The sequence below is a fragment of the Ranitomeya variabilis genome, chromosome 4, assembly GCF_051348905.1.
Source record: "Ranitomeya variabilis isolate aRanVar5 chromosome 4, aRanVar5.hap1, whole genome shotgun sequence".
In the NCBI taxonomy this organism is placed as follows: domain Eukaryota; kingdom Metazoa; phylum Chordata; class Amphibia; order Anura; family Dendrobatidae; genus Ranitomeya; species Ranitomeya variabilis.
The window spans coordinates 239,909,885-239,924,345 of NC_135235.1; the positions used below are offsets into that span (position 1 = coordinate 239,909,885).

Genomic DNA, 14,461 nt, shown 5'->3' on the forward strand with positions numbered 1-14,461 from the left:
AAAAGCCAAAAACATCACTGCTCTAGAGGAGATCTGCATGGAGGAATGGGCCAACATACCAACAACAGTGTGTGGCAACCTTGTGAAGACTTACCGGAAATGTTTGACCTCTGTCATTGCCAACAAAGGATATATTACAAAGTATTGAGATGAAATTTTGTTTCTGACCAAATACTTATTTTCCACCATAATATGCAAATAAAATGATAAAAAAACAGACAATGTGATTTTCTGGATTTTTTTTTCTCAGTTTGTCTCCCATAGTTGAGGTCTACCTATGATGTAAATTACAGACGCCTCTCATCTTTTTAAGTGGTGGAACTTGCACTATTGCTGACTGACTAAATACTTTTTTGCCCCACTGTACATAGTGATATATTCTGCAAATTATTACACCACTTACCTCTCTGCAGAGCATCGCTCCTCCACCTCCTGACAGATACATAGTGATATATCCTGCAGATTATTACACCACTTACCTCTCTGCAGAGCATCGCTCCTCCACCTCCTGACAGATACATAGTGATATCCTGCAGATTATACCGCTGACCTCTGCAGAGCATTGCTCCGCCATCTCCTCAGATACATAGTGATATATCCTGCAGATTATTACACCACTGACCTCTCTGCAGGGCATCACTCCTCCACCTACTGACAGATACATAGTGATATATCCTGCAGATTATTACACCACTGACCTCTCTGCAGAGCATCGCTCCACCTCCTGACAGATATAGTGATATCCTGCAGATTATTACACCGCTGACCTCTGCAGAGCATCGCTCCTCCACCTCCTGACAGATATAGTGATATATCCTGCAGATTATTACACCACTGACCTCTCTGCAGAGCATCGTCCCTACTCCTCCTGACAGATAGTGATATATTCTGCAGATTATTACACCACTGAACTCTCTGCAGAGCATCGTCCCTACTCCTCCTGACAGATACAGTGATATATCCTGCAGATTATTACACCACTGACCTCTCTGCAGAGCATCGCTCCTCCACCTCCTGACAGATGCATAGCGATGTATCCTGCAGATTATTACACCGCTGACCTCTCTGCAGAGCATTGCTCCTCCACCTCCTGACAGATAGTGATATATCCTGCAGATTATTACACCACTGACCTCTCTGTAGAGCATCGCTCCTCCACCTCCTGAAAGATACATAGTGATATATCCTGCAATTATACCACTGACCTCTCTGCAGAGCATCGCTCCTCAACCTCCTGACAGATAGTGATATATCCTGCAGATTATTACACCACTGACCTCTCTGCAGAACATCGCTCCTCCTCCTCCTGACAGATACATAGTGATGTATCCTGCAGATTATTACACCGCTGACCTCTCTGCAGAGCATTGCTCCTCCACCTCCTGAGATAGTGATATATCCTGCAGATTATTACACCACTGACCTCTCTGTAGAGCATCGCTCCTCCACCTCCTGAAAGATACATAGTGATATATCCTGCAGATTATTATACCACTGACCTCTCTGCAGAGCATCGCTCCTCCACCGCCTGACAGATACATTGCGATATATCCTGCAGATTATTATACCACTGACCTCTCTGCAGAGCATCGCTCCTTCACCTCCTGACAGATGCAGTGATATATCCTGCAATTACACCACTGACCTCTGCAGAGCATCACTCCTCCACCTCCTGACAGATACAGTGATATATCCTGCAGATTATTACACCACTGACCTCTCTGCAGAACATCGCTCCTCCACCTCCTGACAGATACAGTGATATATCCTGCAATTACACCACTAACCTCTCTGCAGAGCATCGCTCCTGCACCTCCTGACAGATACAGTGATATATCCTGCAGATTATTACACCTCTGACCTCTCTGCAGAGCATCGCTCCTCCTCCTCATGACAAGATACATAGTGAGAGATCCTGCAGATTGTTACACCACTGACCTCTCTGCAGAGCATCTCTCCTCCACCTGACAGTGATATATCCTGCAGATTATTACCTCTGACCTCTCTGCAGACCATCGCTCCTCCTCCTCCCGACAGATACACTGTGATATATCCTACATCTTGGGGTGTCTTTGGATCGAGGATGATTGGAAGTAATGAAATTACATGTAGCATAGACACCAGAGAAGAACGCGGCTCTGTCTCGGGACTGTGCACACCTGATTGGTATTCGCCCTTTTCTTCTCGCACATGATATTGCACCTGATGTACATGATCTGGTCTACATGTTGGTGCACCCTACCTACATACACATACAGTTGGATCCAGAGACACCGCTTTTATGTCGGCAGCCGTCACCCATGTTCAGGAGTCAGGACAGATGCAGGAATCCAGCAGACATCCCCTCCACCATTCTGAGCAGAGAATGAGGCACCGTCAGGTCTCCGGATCGGCCGCACAGCAGGACAATGGGAGCATGAGGGGGGTTACAGGACGAGGCAATAGGGGCGACTTGTACAGCAAACGGCTTCTCTCAGACAATGATGTAATGGACTCAGACACTGTTCTTGGAAGGTCACCTTCTGCCTGCCTCTGACGTGGGGGCATCATACCATGTGGGGGGAACGTACTGTGGGGACATCATACTGTGTGTGGGGGAATGTACTGTGTAGACATCATACTGTGTGGGGGGAATGCACCGTGGGGACATCATACTGTGTGTTGGGGGGATGTACCATGGGGACATTATACCGAGTGGGGGAATGTACTGTAGGGACATCATACTATGTGTGGGGGGGGAATGTACTGTGGGGACATCATACTATGTGTGGTGGAATGTACTGTGGGGACATCATACTGTGTGTGGGGACATCATACTGTGTGTGGGGACATCATACTGTGTGGGGACATCATACTGTGGGGACACCATACTGTGTGGGGGGAATGTACTGTGGGGATATCATACTGTGTGGGGGAATGTACTGTGGGGACATCATACTGTTTGTGGGGGAATGTACTGTGGGGACACCATACTGGGTGGGGGGAATGTACTGTGGGGATATCATACTGTGTGTGGGGGAATGTACTGTGGGGACATCATAATGTGTGTGTGGGAATGTACTGTGGGGACATCATACAGTGTGTGTGAGAATGTACTGTGGAGACATCATACTGTTTGAGGGGGGAATGTACTGTGGGGACACCATACTGTGTGGGGGGAATGTACCGTGGGGACACCATACTGTGTGGGGGGAATGTACCGTGGGGACATCATACTGTGGGGGGGGGGGGGGGAAATGTACTAAGGGGACATCATACTGTGTGTGGGGAATGTACTGTAGGGACATCATACTGTGTGTGTGTGTGTGTGGGGATGTACTGTGGGGACATCATTCTGTGTGGGGCGAATGTACTGAGGGGACATCATACTGTGTGTGGGGGAATGTACTGTGGGGACATCATACTGTGTGGGGGGTTATGTACTGTGGGGACATCATACTGTGTGTGGGGGAATGTACTGTGGAGACATCATACTGTGTGGGGGGAATGTACCGTGGGGACATCATACTGTGTGTTGGGGGGGGATGTACCATGGGGACATTATACCGAGTGGGGGAATGTACTGTAGGGACACCATACTATGTGTGGGGGGAATGTACTGTGGGGACATCATACTGTGTGTGGTGGAATGTACTGTGGGGACATCATACTGTGTGTGGGGACATCATACTGTGTGGGGGAATGTACTGTGGGGACATCATACTGTGTGTGGGGGAATGTACTGTGGGGACATCATACTGTGTGTGGGGGAATGTACTGTGGGGACATCATACTGTGTGTGGGGGAATGTACTGTGGGGACACCATACTGTGTGTGGGGGAATGTACAGTGGGGACACCATACTGTGTGGGGGGAATGTATTGTGGGGATATCATACTGTGTGTGGGGGAATGTACTGTGGGGACATCATAATGTGTGTGTGGGAATGTACTGTGGGGAAATCATACTGTGTGTGGGGGAATGTACTGTGGGGACATCATACTGTTTGAGGGGGGGAATGTACTGTGGGGACATCATACTGTGTGTGAGGAATGTACCGTGGGGACATTATACTGTGTGGGGGAATGTACTGTGGAGACACCATACTGTGTGTGAGGGAATGTACTGTGGGGACATCATACTGTGTGTGGTGGAATGTACTGTGTGGACATCATACTGTGTGTGAGGAATGTACCATGGGGACATTATACCGAGTGGGGAATGTACTGTGGGGACATCATATTGTGTGTGGGGGGAATGTACTGTGGAGACATCATACTGTGTGGGGGGGAAAATGTACTGTGTGGACATCATACTGTGTGTGAGAATGTACTGTGTGGACATCATACTGTGTGTGAGAATATACTGTGTGGACATCATACTGTGTGTGAGAATGTACCGTGGGGACATCATACTGTGTGGGGGAATGTACTGTGGGGACATCATACTGTGTGTGAGAATGTACTGTGTGGACATCATACTGTGTGTGAGAATATATTGTGTGGACATCATACTGTGTGTGAGAATGTACCGTGGGGACATCATACTGTGTGGGGGAATGTACTGTGGGGACACCATACTGTGTGGGGGAATGTACTGTGTGGACATCATACTGTGTGTGAGGAATGTACTGTGGGGACATCATACTGTGTGTGGGGGAATGTACTGTGGGAACATCATACTGTGTGGGGGGAATGTACTGTGTGGACATCATACTGTGTGTGAGGAATGTACTGTGGGGACATCATACTGTGTGTGGGGGGAATGTACTGTGGGGACATCAAACGGTGTGTGGAGGAATGTACCGTGGGGACATTATACCGAGTGGGGGAATGTACGTCTTTGGTCTTGTGTTCAGTTGGTGGCTGTACAGACATGACGGAGGCGCGGTGTAGAAGTATTGGAGCAGTTTATTTACACATGGCCACCGCTGTGATGGTTTAGTGTTATCTACAGACACGGGTGGAGACATAACGGCAGAATGAAGCAGAGCTGTGAGTGTGACACAAGCAGCTGCCCAGTCTTCACCCTGCAGGTGCCAACACTTCGCCATACCGAGGTCCCGGAGTGGAGCAGCGGGATCGTAAGATGGGTGGTGACAATCCAGAGACAAGCGAGGGTCGGAGGATGCGGAATAAATACACAGTGTCACAGGCCACCAGCATCCGGAGCTGTCACCGAGTGGACATCACAGGGCTCTGGGGTCCGTAACTGCAGGACTGAGGCCATAAATGTGCAAAGCAGGAAAGAAAACAAAATCCGCTTCCCTGGAGATAAAACCAGTAATACTGGGACGCGGGGAGCGCACAGATCAGGACGATGTCGCCAGGCATAGCCCTTCCCCCAGCGACCATCCTAATATTATTAAAAATCTCCACCCACTTGTCTGAGCCGCCATCTTTTAGTGCAAAGGGTTAAATAAAGGTGCAGAGGACGACCCAGATTCATGCAGACAAGACACCATGCAAGTAATGCTGAGGAAGGGAAATCCACGGAGGCTGCACAGAGCCGCCACGTCTGCGCAACAGCCCCACAGCGGAGAAGCCGGGCCCAGACTAAGGCCGGCGTCACACTGGCGTATTGCATCCGATGCGAGATCATCGGATGCGATATGCTAATGACACTCGGCCCCTGCTCGCAGCAGAGCAGGGGCCGAGTGTCATGCGTCTGTGCTCCGATTCTCTCGCACAGGGAGGATCGGAGCACAGCTGCGGAGGAGGCGGAGAAATTAATTTCTCCATCTCCTCCATTGCTGGGGTCCCCTTATAACGCACAGCACTCGGATGATATCCGAGTGGTGTGCACTGTCTCACTCGCACCCATAGGCTTATATGGGTGCGAGTGAGCTGAGAGCTTTCCTCGGTCCGAGACAATCGCAGCATACTGCGATTGTCTCGGACCGAGGAAAACGGCCGACAAAAAGTCGGCTGGTGGGAGCTGCCCCATAGCCTAACATTGGTCCGAGTGCAATGTGATTTTTTTATCGCATTGCACTCGGCCGTTTAAAACGCCAGTGTGACGCCGGCCTAAGGCTGCAATACGATTGTACGGCGGTATAACAACAGGAAACTCCCCGGGGTGCCGGAGCAGCCAGGGAACCCACCCACCGACTGACCGGCCCGAGAGCCTGGGAAAACTACAGACCGGGGTATTCACTGACCGACCAACCCGGCAGACCGGCCCGGGAGCCTGGGGAAAATACAGACAGGGGTATTCACTCTACGCCCTCCCCCGACAGACCGGCCCGGGAGCCTGGGGAAACTACAGACCGGGGTATTCACTGACCGCCCTCCCCCGACAGACCGGCCCAAGAGCCTGGGGAAACTACAGACCGGGGTATTCACTGACCGTGGGCAGCGCAGGCTTCTGCTGTACATATCAGCTTTATCCTCCTGTCATTATCTGACTTCTGTCTCTATCACGTAAGATTTCTACTTGCTGTCAACAAATAAAACCAATCACTGGTCACACGCAGACGTAGGTCCTGGTCCCACACTCCTCGGAGCGGAGGGGTCGTTACAATTGTATCCAGTGCAGAAAATCCTCTAAGGCTACTTTCACACTAGCGTCGTGCACTGCACATCGCTATGCGACGTTGCAGCGCACCGACGCATAGTGTGGAAGCGCCGCACAACGGGGGCAGCGGATGCTGTTTTTCCACGCATCCGCTGCCCCATTCTGAGCTTCGGGGAGGAGGGGGCGGAGTTCCAGCCGCGCATGCACGGTCGGAAATGCTGCACACAACGCACAATAAAACATTACATGTAACGTTTTTTGTTCCGACGGTCCGAAGCAACACGACGCAACCGTCGCACAACGGTTGCAACGTGTGGCAATGCGTCGCTAATTCACGTCTATGGAGAAAAACGCATCCTGCAAGCAATTTTGCAGGATGTGTTTTTTCTACAGAACGACGCATAGCGACGTGCAGTGCACGACGCTAATGTGAAAGAGGCCTAACTGCAGACATAAGCTTTTTATCTGCACTGACACAGAGTAACAGCCCACCAGCGCATGACACCAGGACAGGATTTGGGAACAGCAGATTGTCCTGTAGTTTCTGCGGGACATGAGGAAATTGGTCCCGAAGAGAGAAGGCACAATATGGAAGTCAGGCCCCCAGCCCCTGAACGAGAGCGGAGCACCCCACCAGCCCCTGAAAGAGAGCGGCGCCCCCACCAGCCCCCTGAACGAGAGCGGCGCCCCCCAGCAGCCCCCTGAACGAGAGCGGCGCCCCCCAGCAGCCCCCTGAACGAGAGCGGCGCCCCCCAGCAGCCCCCTGAACGAGAGCGGCGCCCCCCACCAGCCCCTGAACAAAAGCGCCGCCCCCCACCAGCCCCTGAATGACAGCGGCGCCCCCCACACCCAGCCCCTGAACGAGAGCAGCGCTGCCCCCCAGCCCACGAACGTCACCGCCCCCCACTCAACTCAGAGATGGGAGTGACGCCATTAATAAAAATCTGTAAAATCTAAAAGCAGCAATGTGTTAGGGCACAACCATAACCTTCCACAGTGTCCAGGGCGATGCCCATGGTGTGGCGGGTCCGCACCTTCCACCATTACCACGGCAGGACCGGCACATCCAAGCCGCACCGCCCTCCGATACACTGAGCAGAGGGTACATACGGTGCCAGGCAGATGGGTTAGTAGCAGCAATGGTAGGGTTAATATGCCCGGAGGCTGAGTCGCCGTCCTGTGGGCGGAAGCGCGGCGCCAGCCACCTATACATGGTCCTATATGTACATAGATACACGGAGAGCGGCACAGTTATCAGCACCAAGGATCCCGGGAGGCGCGGCCGCGGCACAGGCTGTCACTGCGCTGCCAGCTGCTGTGGATCAAGGACAGCGCGTCCTCACACTTCTTCACCGCCGGCTCCGGGATCAGGTTATGGGGAAGGTCCACCTGAAATGAAGAGCGCGTCATCAGACTGGGGCCATGTGGGCGCAGAGCACAGGGGGAGGGTGGGACCCGGGGCGCAGAGTGCAGGGAAGGGGGCCTGGGGCGCAGAGTGCAGGGAAGGGGGCCTGGGGTGCAGCGCAGAGTGCACCCGGGGTGCAGAGCGCAGGAGGGGGGACCCGGGGGGGGGGCTGGGGTGCAGAGAGCAGGGGGGGACCAAGGGCGCAGAGCACGTTAGGGGCGAACCACCACGCGGCCAGCGACACCCACCTGGTAGATGGATTTCCACGCTGCCCTCACAGAGGAGAGGAAACGATCGAGCTCCGGGCGGCCGCTGAAGTACAGCACCCAGGGAGGTGGGCAGCGACTCCGCTCCTGTGTGAACTCCTGCAGGAAACAACAGCGCTGACACACTGCAACAAAGCGCTCTGTAACCGCTCAGTCATGAACATCCACAGGACACAAGCAGCGGTTCTCACAGCTGACAGCTTGTCACAATGTGCCAGTGTAAGGTAATATATACCAGACTTTCCTGCACAGATACCTTGTGACGAGTCCTCAGCTGTGAGCACTATCAACGTCTGCACAGATTTCCAGCTCATGGATGTAAAATAAAAGCTTCTCGTTCACCGACAGCAAAGAGATCTGAAAATTGTGACGGAGCTAGAAAGCTGCAGTTGCTCCTCCCGTGGGGTCACACTGTAACGAACACTCACCAGTACACAGTACTCCTTCCCGTCCACGATGCTTACACAACACAAGTCCATTAACTCAGTGACGCCGAGTGCTCGGAAGAAACTGGTCTGACAGTCCTGGTGGCAGGTGATGAGCTTGTCTACTGTCTGCACCAAGCAGCATGGGAGGCACGGGGACGGCACATCGCCCTGAGGGGTCACCTGAGGACAGGAAGTGTCACATGAGCCAGGAAACTAAGTGCACCCCTGTATCTACACCAGCAGAATAGTGAGCGCAGCTCTGGGGTATAATACAGGATGTAACTCAGGATCAGTAATATAATGTATGTACACAGTGACTGCACCAGCAGAATAGTCATTGCAGCTCTGGAGTATAATACAGGATGTAACTCAGGATCAGTAATGTAATGTACGTACACAGTGACTGCACCAGCAGAATAGTGAGTGCAGCTCTGGAGTATAATACAGGATGTAACTCAGGATCAGTAATGTAATGTATGTACACAGTGACTGCACCAGCAGAATAGTCATTGCAGCTCTGGAGTATAATACAGGATGTAACTCAGGATCAGTAATGTAATGTACGTACACAGTGACTGCACCAGCAGAATAGTGAGTGCAGCTCTGGGGTATAATACAGGAGATAACTCCGGATCAGTAATGTAATGTATGTACACAGTGAGTGCACTGCAATGCGCAGGCGCCGGGAAAGGTCAGAGAGGCCCGGCGCCTGCGCACTGCAGTACTTTGCTCTGCCCTCAACAGGGCAGACAAAATACGCCTGAGCTGGAGCCGCAGCCTGAAGACAAGAAGAGAACGTCATCGTAAGAAGATGGGAGGCCCCGGACCGGACCACGACACCCATCGGACCCGTACAGAACCGGGTTCGCCCCTTGGTGAGAATAATCTAACCTCTTTTTCTCAACTTTCAGAATACATCGGGGGCTTATCTACAGCATTACAGAATGCATTACAGAATGCTGTAGATAAGCCCCTGATGCCGGTGGGCTTAGCTCACCTTCGATTTTGGGGTGACAGGTTCCCTTTAATATGTATTTTCCTGAGACAAGCAGACTTCAGTCTCCAAATCTCACCAGGGGGTCTAGCTAGGACCAAGAAGAAAGGTAACACTTGACACCACCTAGCTCATGGAAGAGAGATATCAATTACCGCCTGATAATATCTCTGAGAATTTTTACACCAAGGATCTCAAGAGAAAATAATATATGCATTGGGGGGCGCGGCCGTGGTCCAATCAAAAACAAGCAATTATGATATTAACCTGAGGGGCTGGTCTAGAAATCTAACCTCCAGACCAAAGCTATAAATTAGACCTGTATACCTACAATCGTGTTCACATGTGAGGGCAGCCTGAGACGCTGATGTGTTCCACCAACTCCATTCACCCCCCCCCCTCAGGGAGCAGAAAGCAGACTAAAAAGTTAGGTGACTTCAGTAAGTTTTCTCCTGTTTATTTTATACTGTTATGCGTAAGTTGCATGTCTTTATTATCATATTTTTATACCTTTTTCTTACTGTAAGCACTGAACCTTTTTGTATTAACGTATAAAACTTTAACAAGTTGAACCTTGAATGTTCTAACGAATCCATAGCCTAAGGTGTGTGACCCTTATGAGTGGTAGACATTATTAGTATTAATATTTCGGGGACTCATCGCCCGTGTGTTCGATGAGTGGTGGCAGCGCGCATGAGCGGGTGTGTGGCCTGGGTCGGTGTGTGATTTGTACTCCCATTACATCATAGGACAGAGGTCGAATGCTGGACTGAGAGTGGGGAGATAGATTATCCCTTGCAGGCGCAACCCCAAATCACGTGCTGAGAGCGGGTACGTGACGAATTAGTGACAGCAAGGAGAGGGATCCGTGACATAATGTATATACACAGTGACTGCACCAGCAGAATAGTGAGTGCAGCTCTGGAGTATAATACAGGATGTAACTCAGGATCAGTAATGTATGTACACAGTGACTGCACCAGCAGAATAGTGAGTGCAGCTCTCGCGTACAGTGTAGATTCTTTGGTTTTCTCTGGTGATCACAGGTAATCTACAGGGTAGGCTGTAGCCCCCTTAGACTCACCCCCTTAGACACAGCTTGGCACAGGTGTAACATCCACTCCGCCATTTCCTCTTCGTTGGCCGCACTCAGTTCCAAGGATGGCTGATCGGCAAGGATCACCTGGAACGAGTGGGCTCTCTCGGTGGTGTTGGCCCTTCGGCATCCTCCGCACTGCTCGCCTCTACAGAGTGCAGATTTCTTAGTTATCATCATAAAAGCCAAGGACAACATAAGAAGAGTGCAGCAGCTGAGACTTACCCCAGATTGATGGACAGCAGGGGGATGACGTCTGTCCGGTCTGGGTACTGGTATAAGATTCCATTACTGAAAGGCAAGGGTCATAGGTCAGCCGGGGAAAAGATGGAGGACGCACAGCAAAACCCGCCCTCCGGCACGCCCTGACCCCTCACCTGAGCACCACGTAACATGTCTTCCAGGTCTCCCTGCCCAGGTAGGACGTGCTCGCCTTGTAATGGAGGACGCCTTCCTTGGACACGGCCTGGTCTCTGGATGAAGACGTGGGAACACAAGGTCCCATAGCTTCATCGACGGGATCCTCCCAGTGCACAAGGCCATAGTAGAGCATCACCACATCCGAAGCCTGAAAGGACACACAAGACTCAGTCACTGACAGCAAGCAGAGCTCTAGAGACTGTGGAAGGCATGGAGCTAGAAGGTCCACGGAGAACTCGTCCTCACACACCGAGGTGCTAGAATTAGTGACGCTGGCCCTTTAATTAGCCCATAAATCACACAGATGACCTGGAGCCATGACGGCCGACCTCCTCTCCGCATTGTGGGGTCCTGAGAGGACGATTACCTCTATTTTGGACTCTTGTGACACAAACTTTGCCAGTGCGAGTCTCTCCATGGTGGCATCGGTCAGGACCCCAGGGTACGGGGGCTCCCGACACCCATTTATCATGGCTGACTTCAACGCAGATATGAAGATCCTACAGAGAAAAAGCAAATGCTGCTAAACTGGCCCTTCGAAATTCAGAAATGCACAAGCCTGATCATAGGGGACGGGCTGGTACATCGGGGGTTACATTTCCCCCAAAGTCCTGACCACAGAATGGGGGGTGCGAGTGCATGAAAATATACAAAGCCCGGACCCCAGCCGTCACATGGCGACACAGGATGGAGACCCCATCCTAAGATTTACTCACTCGGTCAGTGACAGGTCCGCCGTGTCTACCAGGAACTGCCGCCGTCTGTTTGTGCACACGAGGGTCACCGCCTGCTGATCAAGGCCGACCTGAAAAAACGGGGGCGACAGCCAATGAGACGCAGAGAATAGACACCAGCCGGGCCAGCGCCACGCTCCGTCGCTCACCCACCGACACATAGTCCAGCTCATTGTACGACACCGCATCTTCCACCATGTACGGCTTATCTGCAGCACCTGAGGGCGAGAGGCAGGTCAATGACTGAAGGGATCCCTGAGGGGCTACACAACGGGGTGCTGAGCCTAACCTTTCCTCAGCAGGTAGATGTAACAGTCAGTCAGCAGCACGTAGATCAGCTGGACGTCGCCCTCCATGTGTCCTGTACTCATCCGGAACATCTGGAGAAAAGGACAGAAGGAATGACGGGAGGCTGTGGCCCCAAGTGACAAGAGACTGCGGCCCCCCGCCGCCGCAAAGTGATGAGAGGCTGCGGCTCCCCCCCGCCGCAAAGTGACGAGAGGCTGCGGCCCCATGTCACGATAATGTAAAAATGCCATGTTCTGAGTAATTTTTTTAGAAGGTACCATGGTGGCAGACACGCTGTGGGCTCTCTGACCCCCTCTTCAGCTGCATAGAGAGCTCTTCTTTTCTGCTCCCTCCTCCCTGCATACAGCTGTGTGATGAGGGAACAGCCGCCATCTTGGACGGGCATACTAACAGAGATTGGCGTGACTCCATTTTGTCTCCTGGTCACAGGTCTGCAGAGACGAGTGCTCCTGGCCCCAACCTTTTCTAAGGCCTGTCCCACACATCCAGATAATTCCGGTACCGGAGTTATCCGTGTCCGTGTGCTCACGTGGCACACGTGCGGCAGCCGTGTGCCGACTGGGTACCACACGGACCGTGCAGGAGACAGCGCTAGAGATAAGCGCTGTCCCCTGCATCTGGTGCTGAAGCCAGAATTCATTCCTTCTTCCCAGCAGCGTACGCTGGAAAGAAGGAATGAAAAATCGTTTTGTTTTTTTATTATTTTTGTCTTTAAAATAAAGATCCTTGTCACCACCCCCTGTGCGCCCGCCCGCTGTAAATAAAATACTCAACCGGCTCCCTCGATGCTTCCTCTCAGCGCCGCAGCTTCTTCCTGTATGAGTGGTCACGTGGTACCGCTTATTTCAGTTTTGAATATGCGGCTCCACACCTATGGGAGGTGGAGCCGAATATTCATCACTGTAATGAGCGGCACCATGTGACCGCTCATACAGGAAGAGCTGCGGCGCTGAGAGGAAGCATAGAGGGAACCGGGTGAGTATTTTATTTACAGCGGGCGGGCACACAGGAGGTGGGGACAAGGATCTTTATTTTAAAGACAAAAATAATAATAATAATAAAAAAAAAAGATTTTTCATTCCTTCTTTCCAGCCAACGCTGCTGGGAAGAAGAAATGAATTCCGGCTTCAGCACCACGCTGGGGGGACAGCGCTTACAGTAGCGCTGTCTCCTGCACGGCACACGGACTGCACACGGACAGCATCCGTGTGCGGTACGTGTTTTACACGGACCCACTGACTTTAATGGGTCCGTGTGATCCGTGCGCTCCCACGAACACAGACATGTCTCCGTGTTTTGCACACGGACACACGGTCTGCAAAAAATCAATGACAACTGCAGAGACACATTGATTTTAAAGGGAACCTGTCACCCCCAAAATGGCTGGTGAGGTAAGCTCACCGGCATCAGGGGCTTATCTACAGCATTCTGTAATGCTGTAGATAAGCCCCCGATGTTACCTGAAAGGGGAGAAAAAGACGTTAGATTATACTCACCCAGGGGCGGTCCCGGTGCGGTCTGGTCAAATGGGTGTCTCCGGTCCTCTCCGGCGCCTCCCATCTTCATTCCATGACGTCCTCTTCGGGTCTTTACGCCGCGGCTCCGGCGCACGCGTACTTTGTCTCCCTGTGGGAGGCTGATCTCTATATCTCAGGTTTCAGAACTCCCACAGACCCGGGAGTCGCACTGTCAGATGCGCAATTTCTTTAGGGCGAGGGGGATTTTTTTTTTATGACCTGGTACCTCGGACGATGCGTCCATAATTCACGATTCCATGTTGGAGACGGTTCGACTGGACGGCCATAATAGATGTGTATCCTGTGGCCACTTGACATGCGTGCTTTAATTAAGCCCCTCAGGCACCTCTATGTCCCCTGCTGGTGTGGCTTCCTCACTCAGGCTTTGAAATGCCATCTGCCTGTTACACTGTGCTCAGCCCATTACCATACTAAAAGGAACCTTATTCATTAGAAAAGATGGGGGCCAGGAGCACTCCTCTCTGCAGACCTGTGACCAGGAGACAAAATGGAGCCGCGCCAATCTCTGTTAGTATGCCCGTCCAAGATGGCGGCTGTTCCCTCATCACAAGCTGTAATGTGAAACCAGTGTGCTGTGAGCAGGTCTACTCAGCTGCCTGCAAAAAGCACATGGCCGATGGGGCCGCAGGACAAATACATTTTTGGGCTCTGCATCGGCCGGGCCATCACCCAGTGAGTGTTCCTATTTCCTGTACCCTGGGTATCCGAGAAACGAATTACTGCTTACCCACATGGCATAGCCAGGTCCTGTTTGGTCTTAATAGAATGCTAGTCAC

General features: G+C 51.9%; 1 protein-coding gene across 2 annotated transcripts in view; it reads right to left on the reverse strand.

The window, feature by feature from the left end:
- Positions 1 to 7,345: 7,345 nt before the first annotated feature.
- The window catches only part of PLEKHM2 (pleckstrin homology and RUN domain containing M2), a 59,598-nt gene continuing 52,482 nt past the window's right edge, over positions 7,346 to 14,461 (reverse strand). For both annotated transcript variants that reach the window (XM_077260432.1, XM_077260431.1), the window contains 10 exons: positions 12,128 to 12,218; positions 11,992 to 12,056; positions 11,821 to 11,909; positions 11,472 to 11,604; positions 11,062 to 11,252; positions 10,910 to 10,975; positions 10,673 to 10,832; positions 8,595 to 8,774; positions 8,149 to 8,265; positions 7,346 to 7,884 (listed from right to left, as the gene is read on the reverse strand). In XM_077260432.1, the coding sequence (XP_077116547.1) occupies positions 7,750 to 7,884; positions 8,149 to 8,265; positions 8,595 to 8,774; positions 10,673 to 10,832; positions 10,910 to 10,975; positions 11,062 to 11,252; positions 11,472 to 11,604; positions 11,821 to 11,909; positions 11,992 to 12,056; positions 12,128 to 12,218 (1,227 nt within the window). In that variant the 3' untranslated portion in view covers positions 7,346 to 7,749. The remainder of the gene's footprint in view (positions 7,885 to 8,148; positions 8,266 to 8,594; positions 8,775 to 10,672; positions 10,833 to 10,909; positions 10,976 to 11,061; positions 11,253 to 11,471; positions 11,605 to 11,820; positions 11,910 to 11,991; positions 12,057 to 12,127; positions 12,219 to 14,461) is intronic.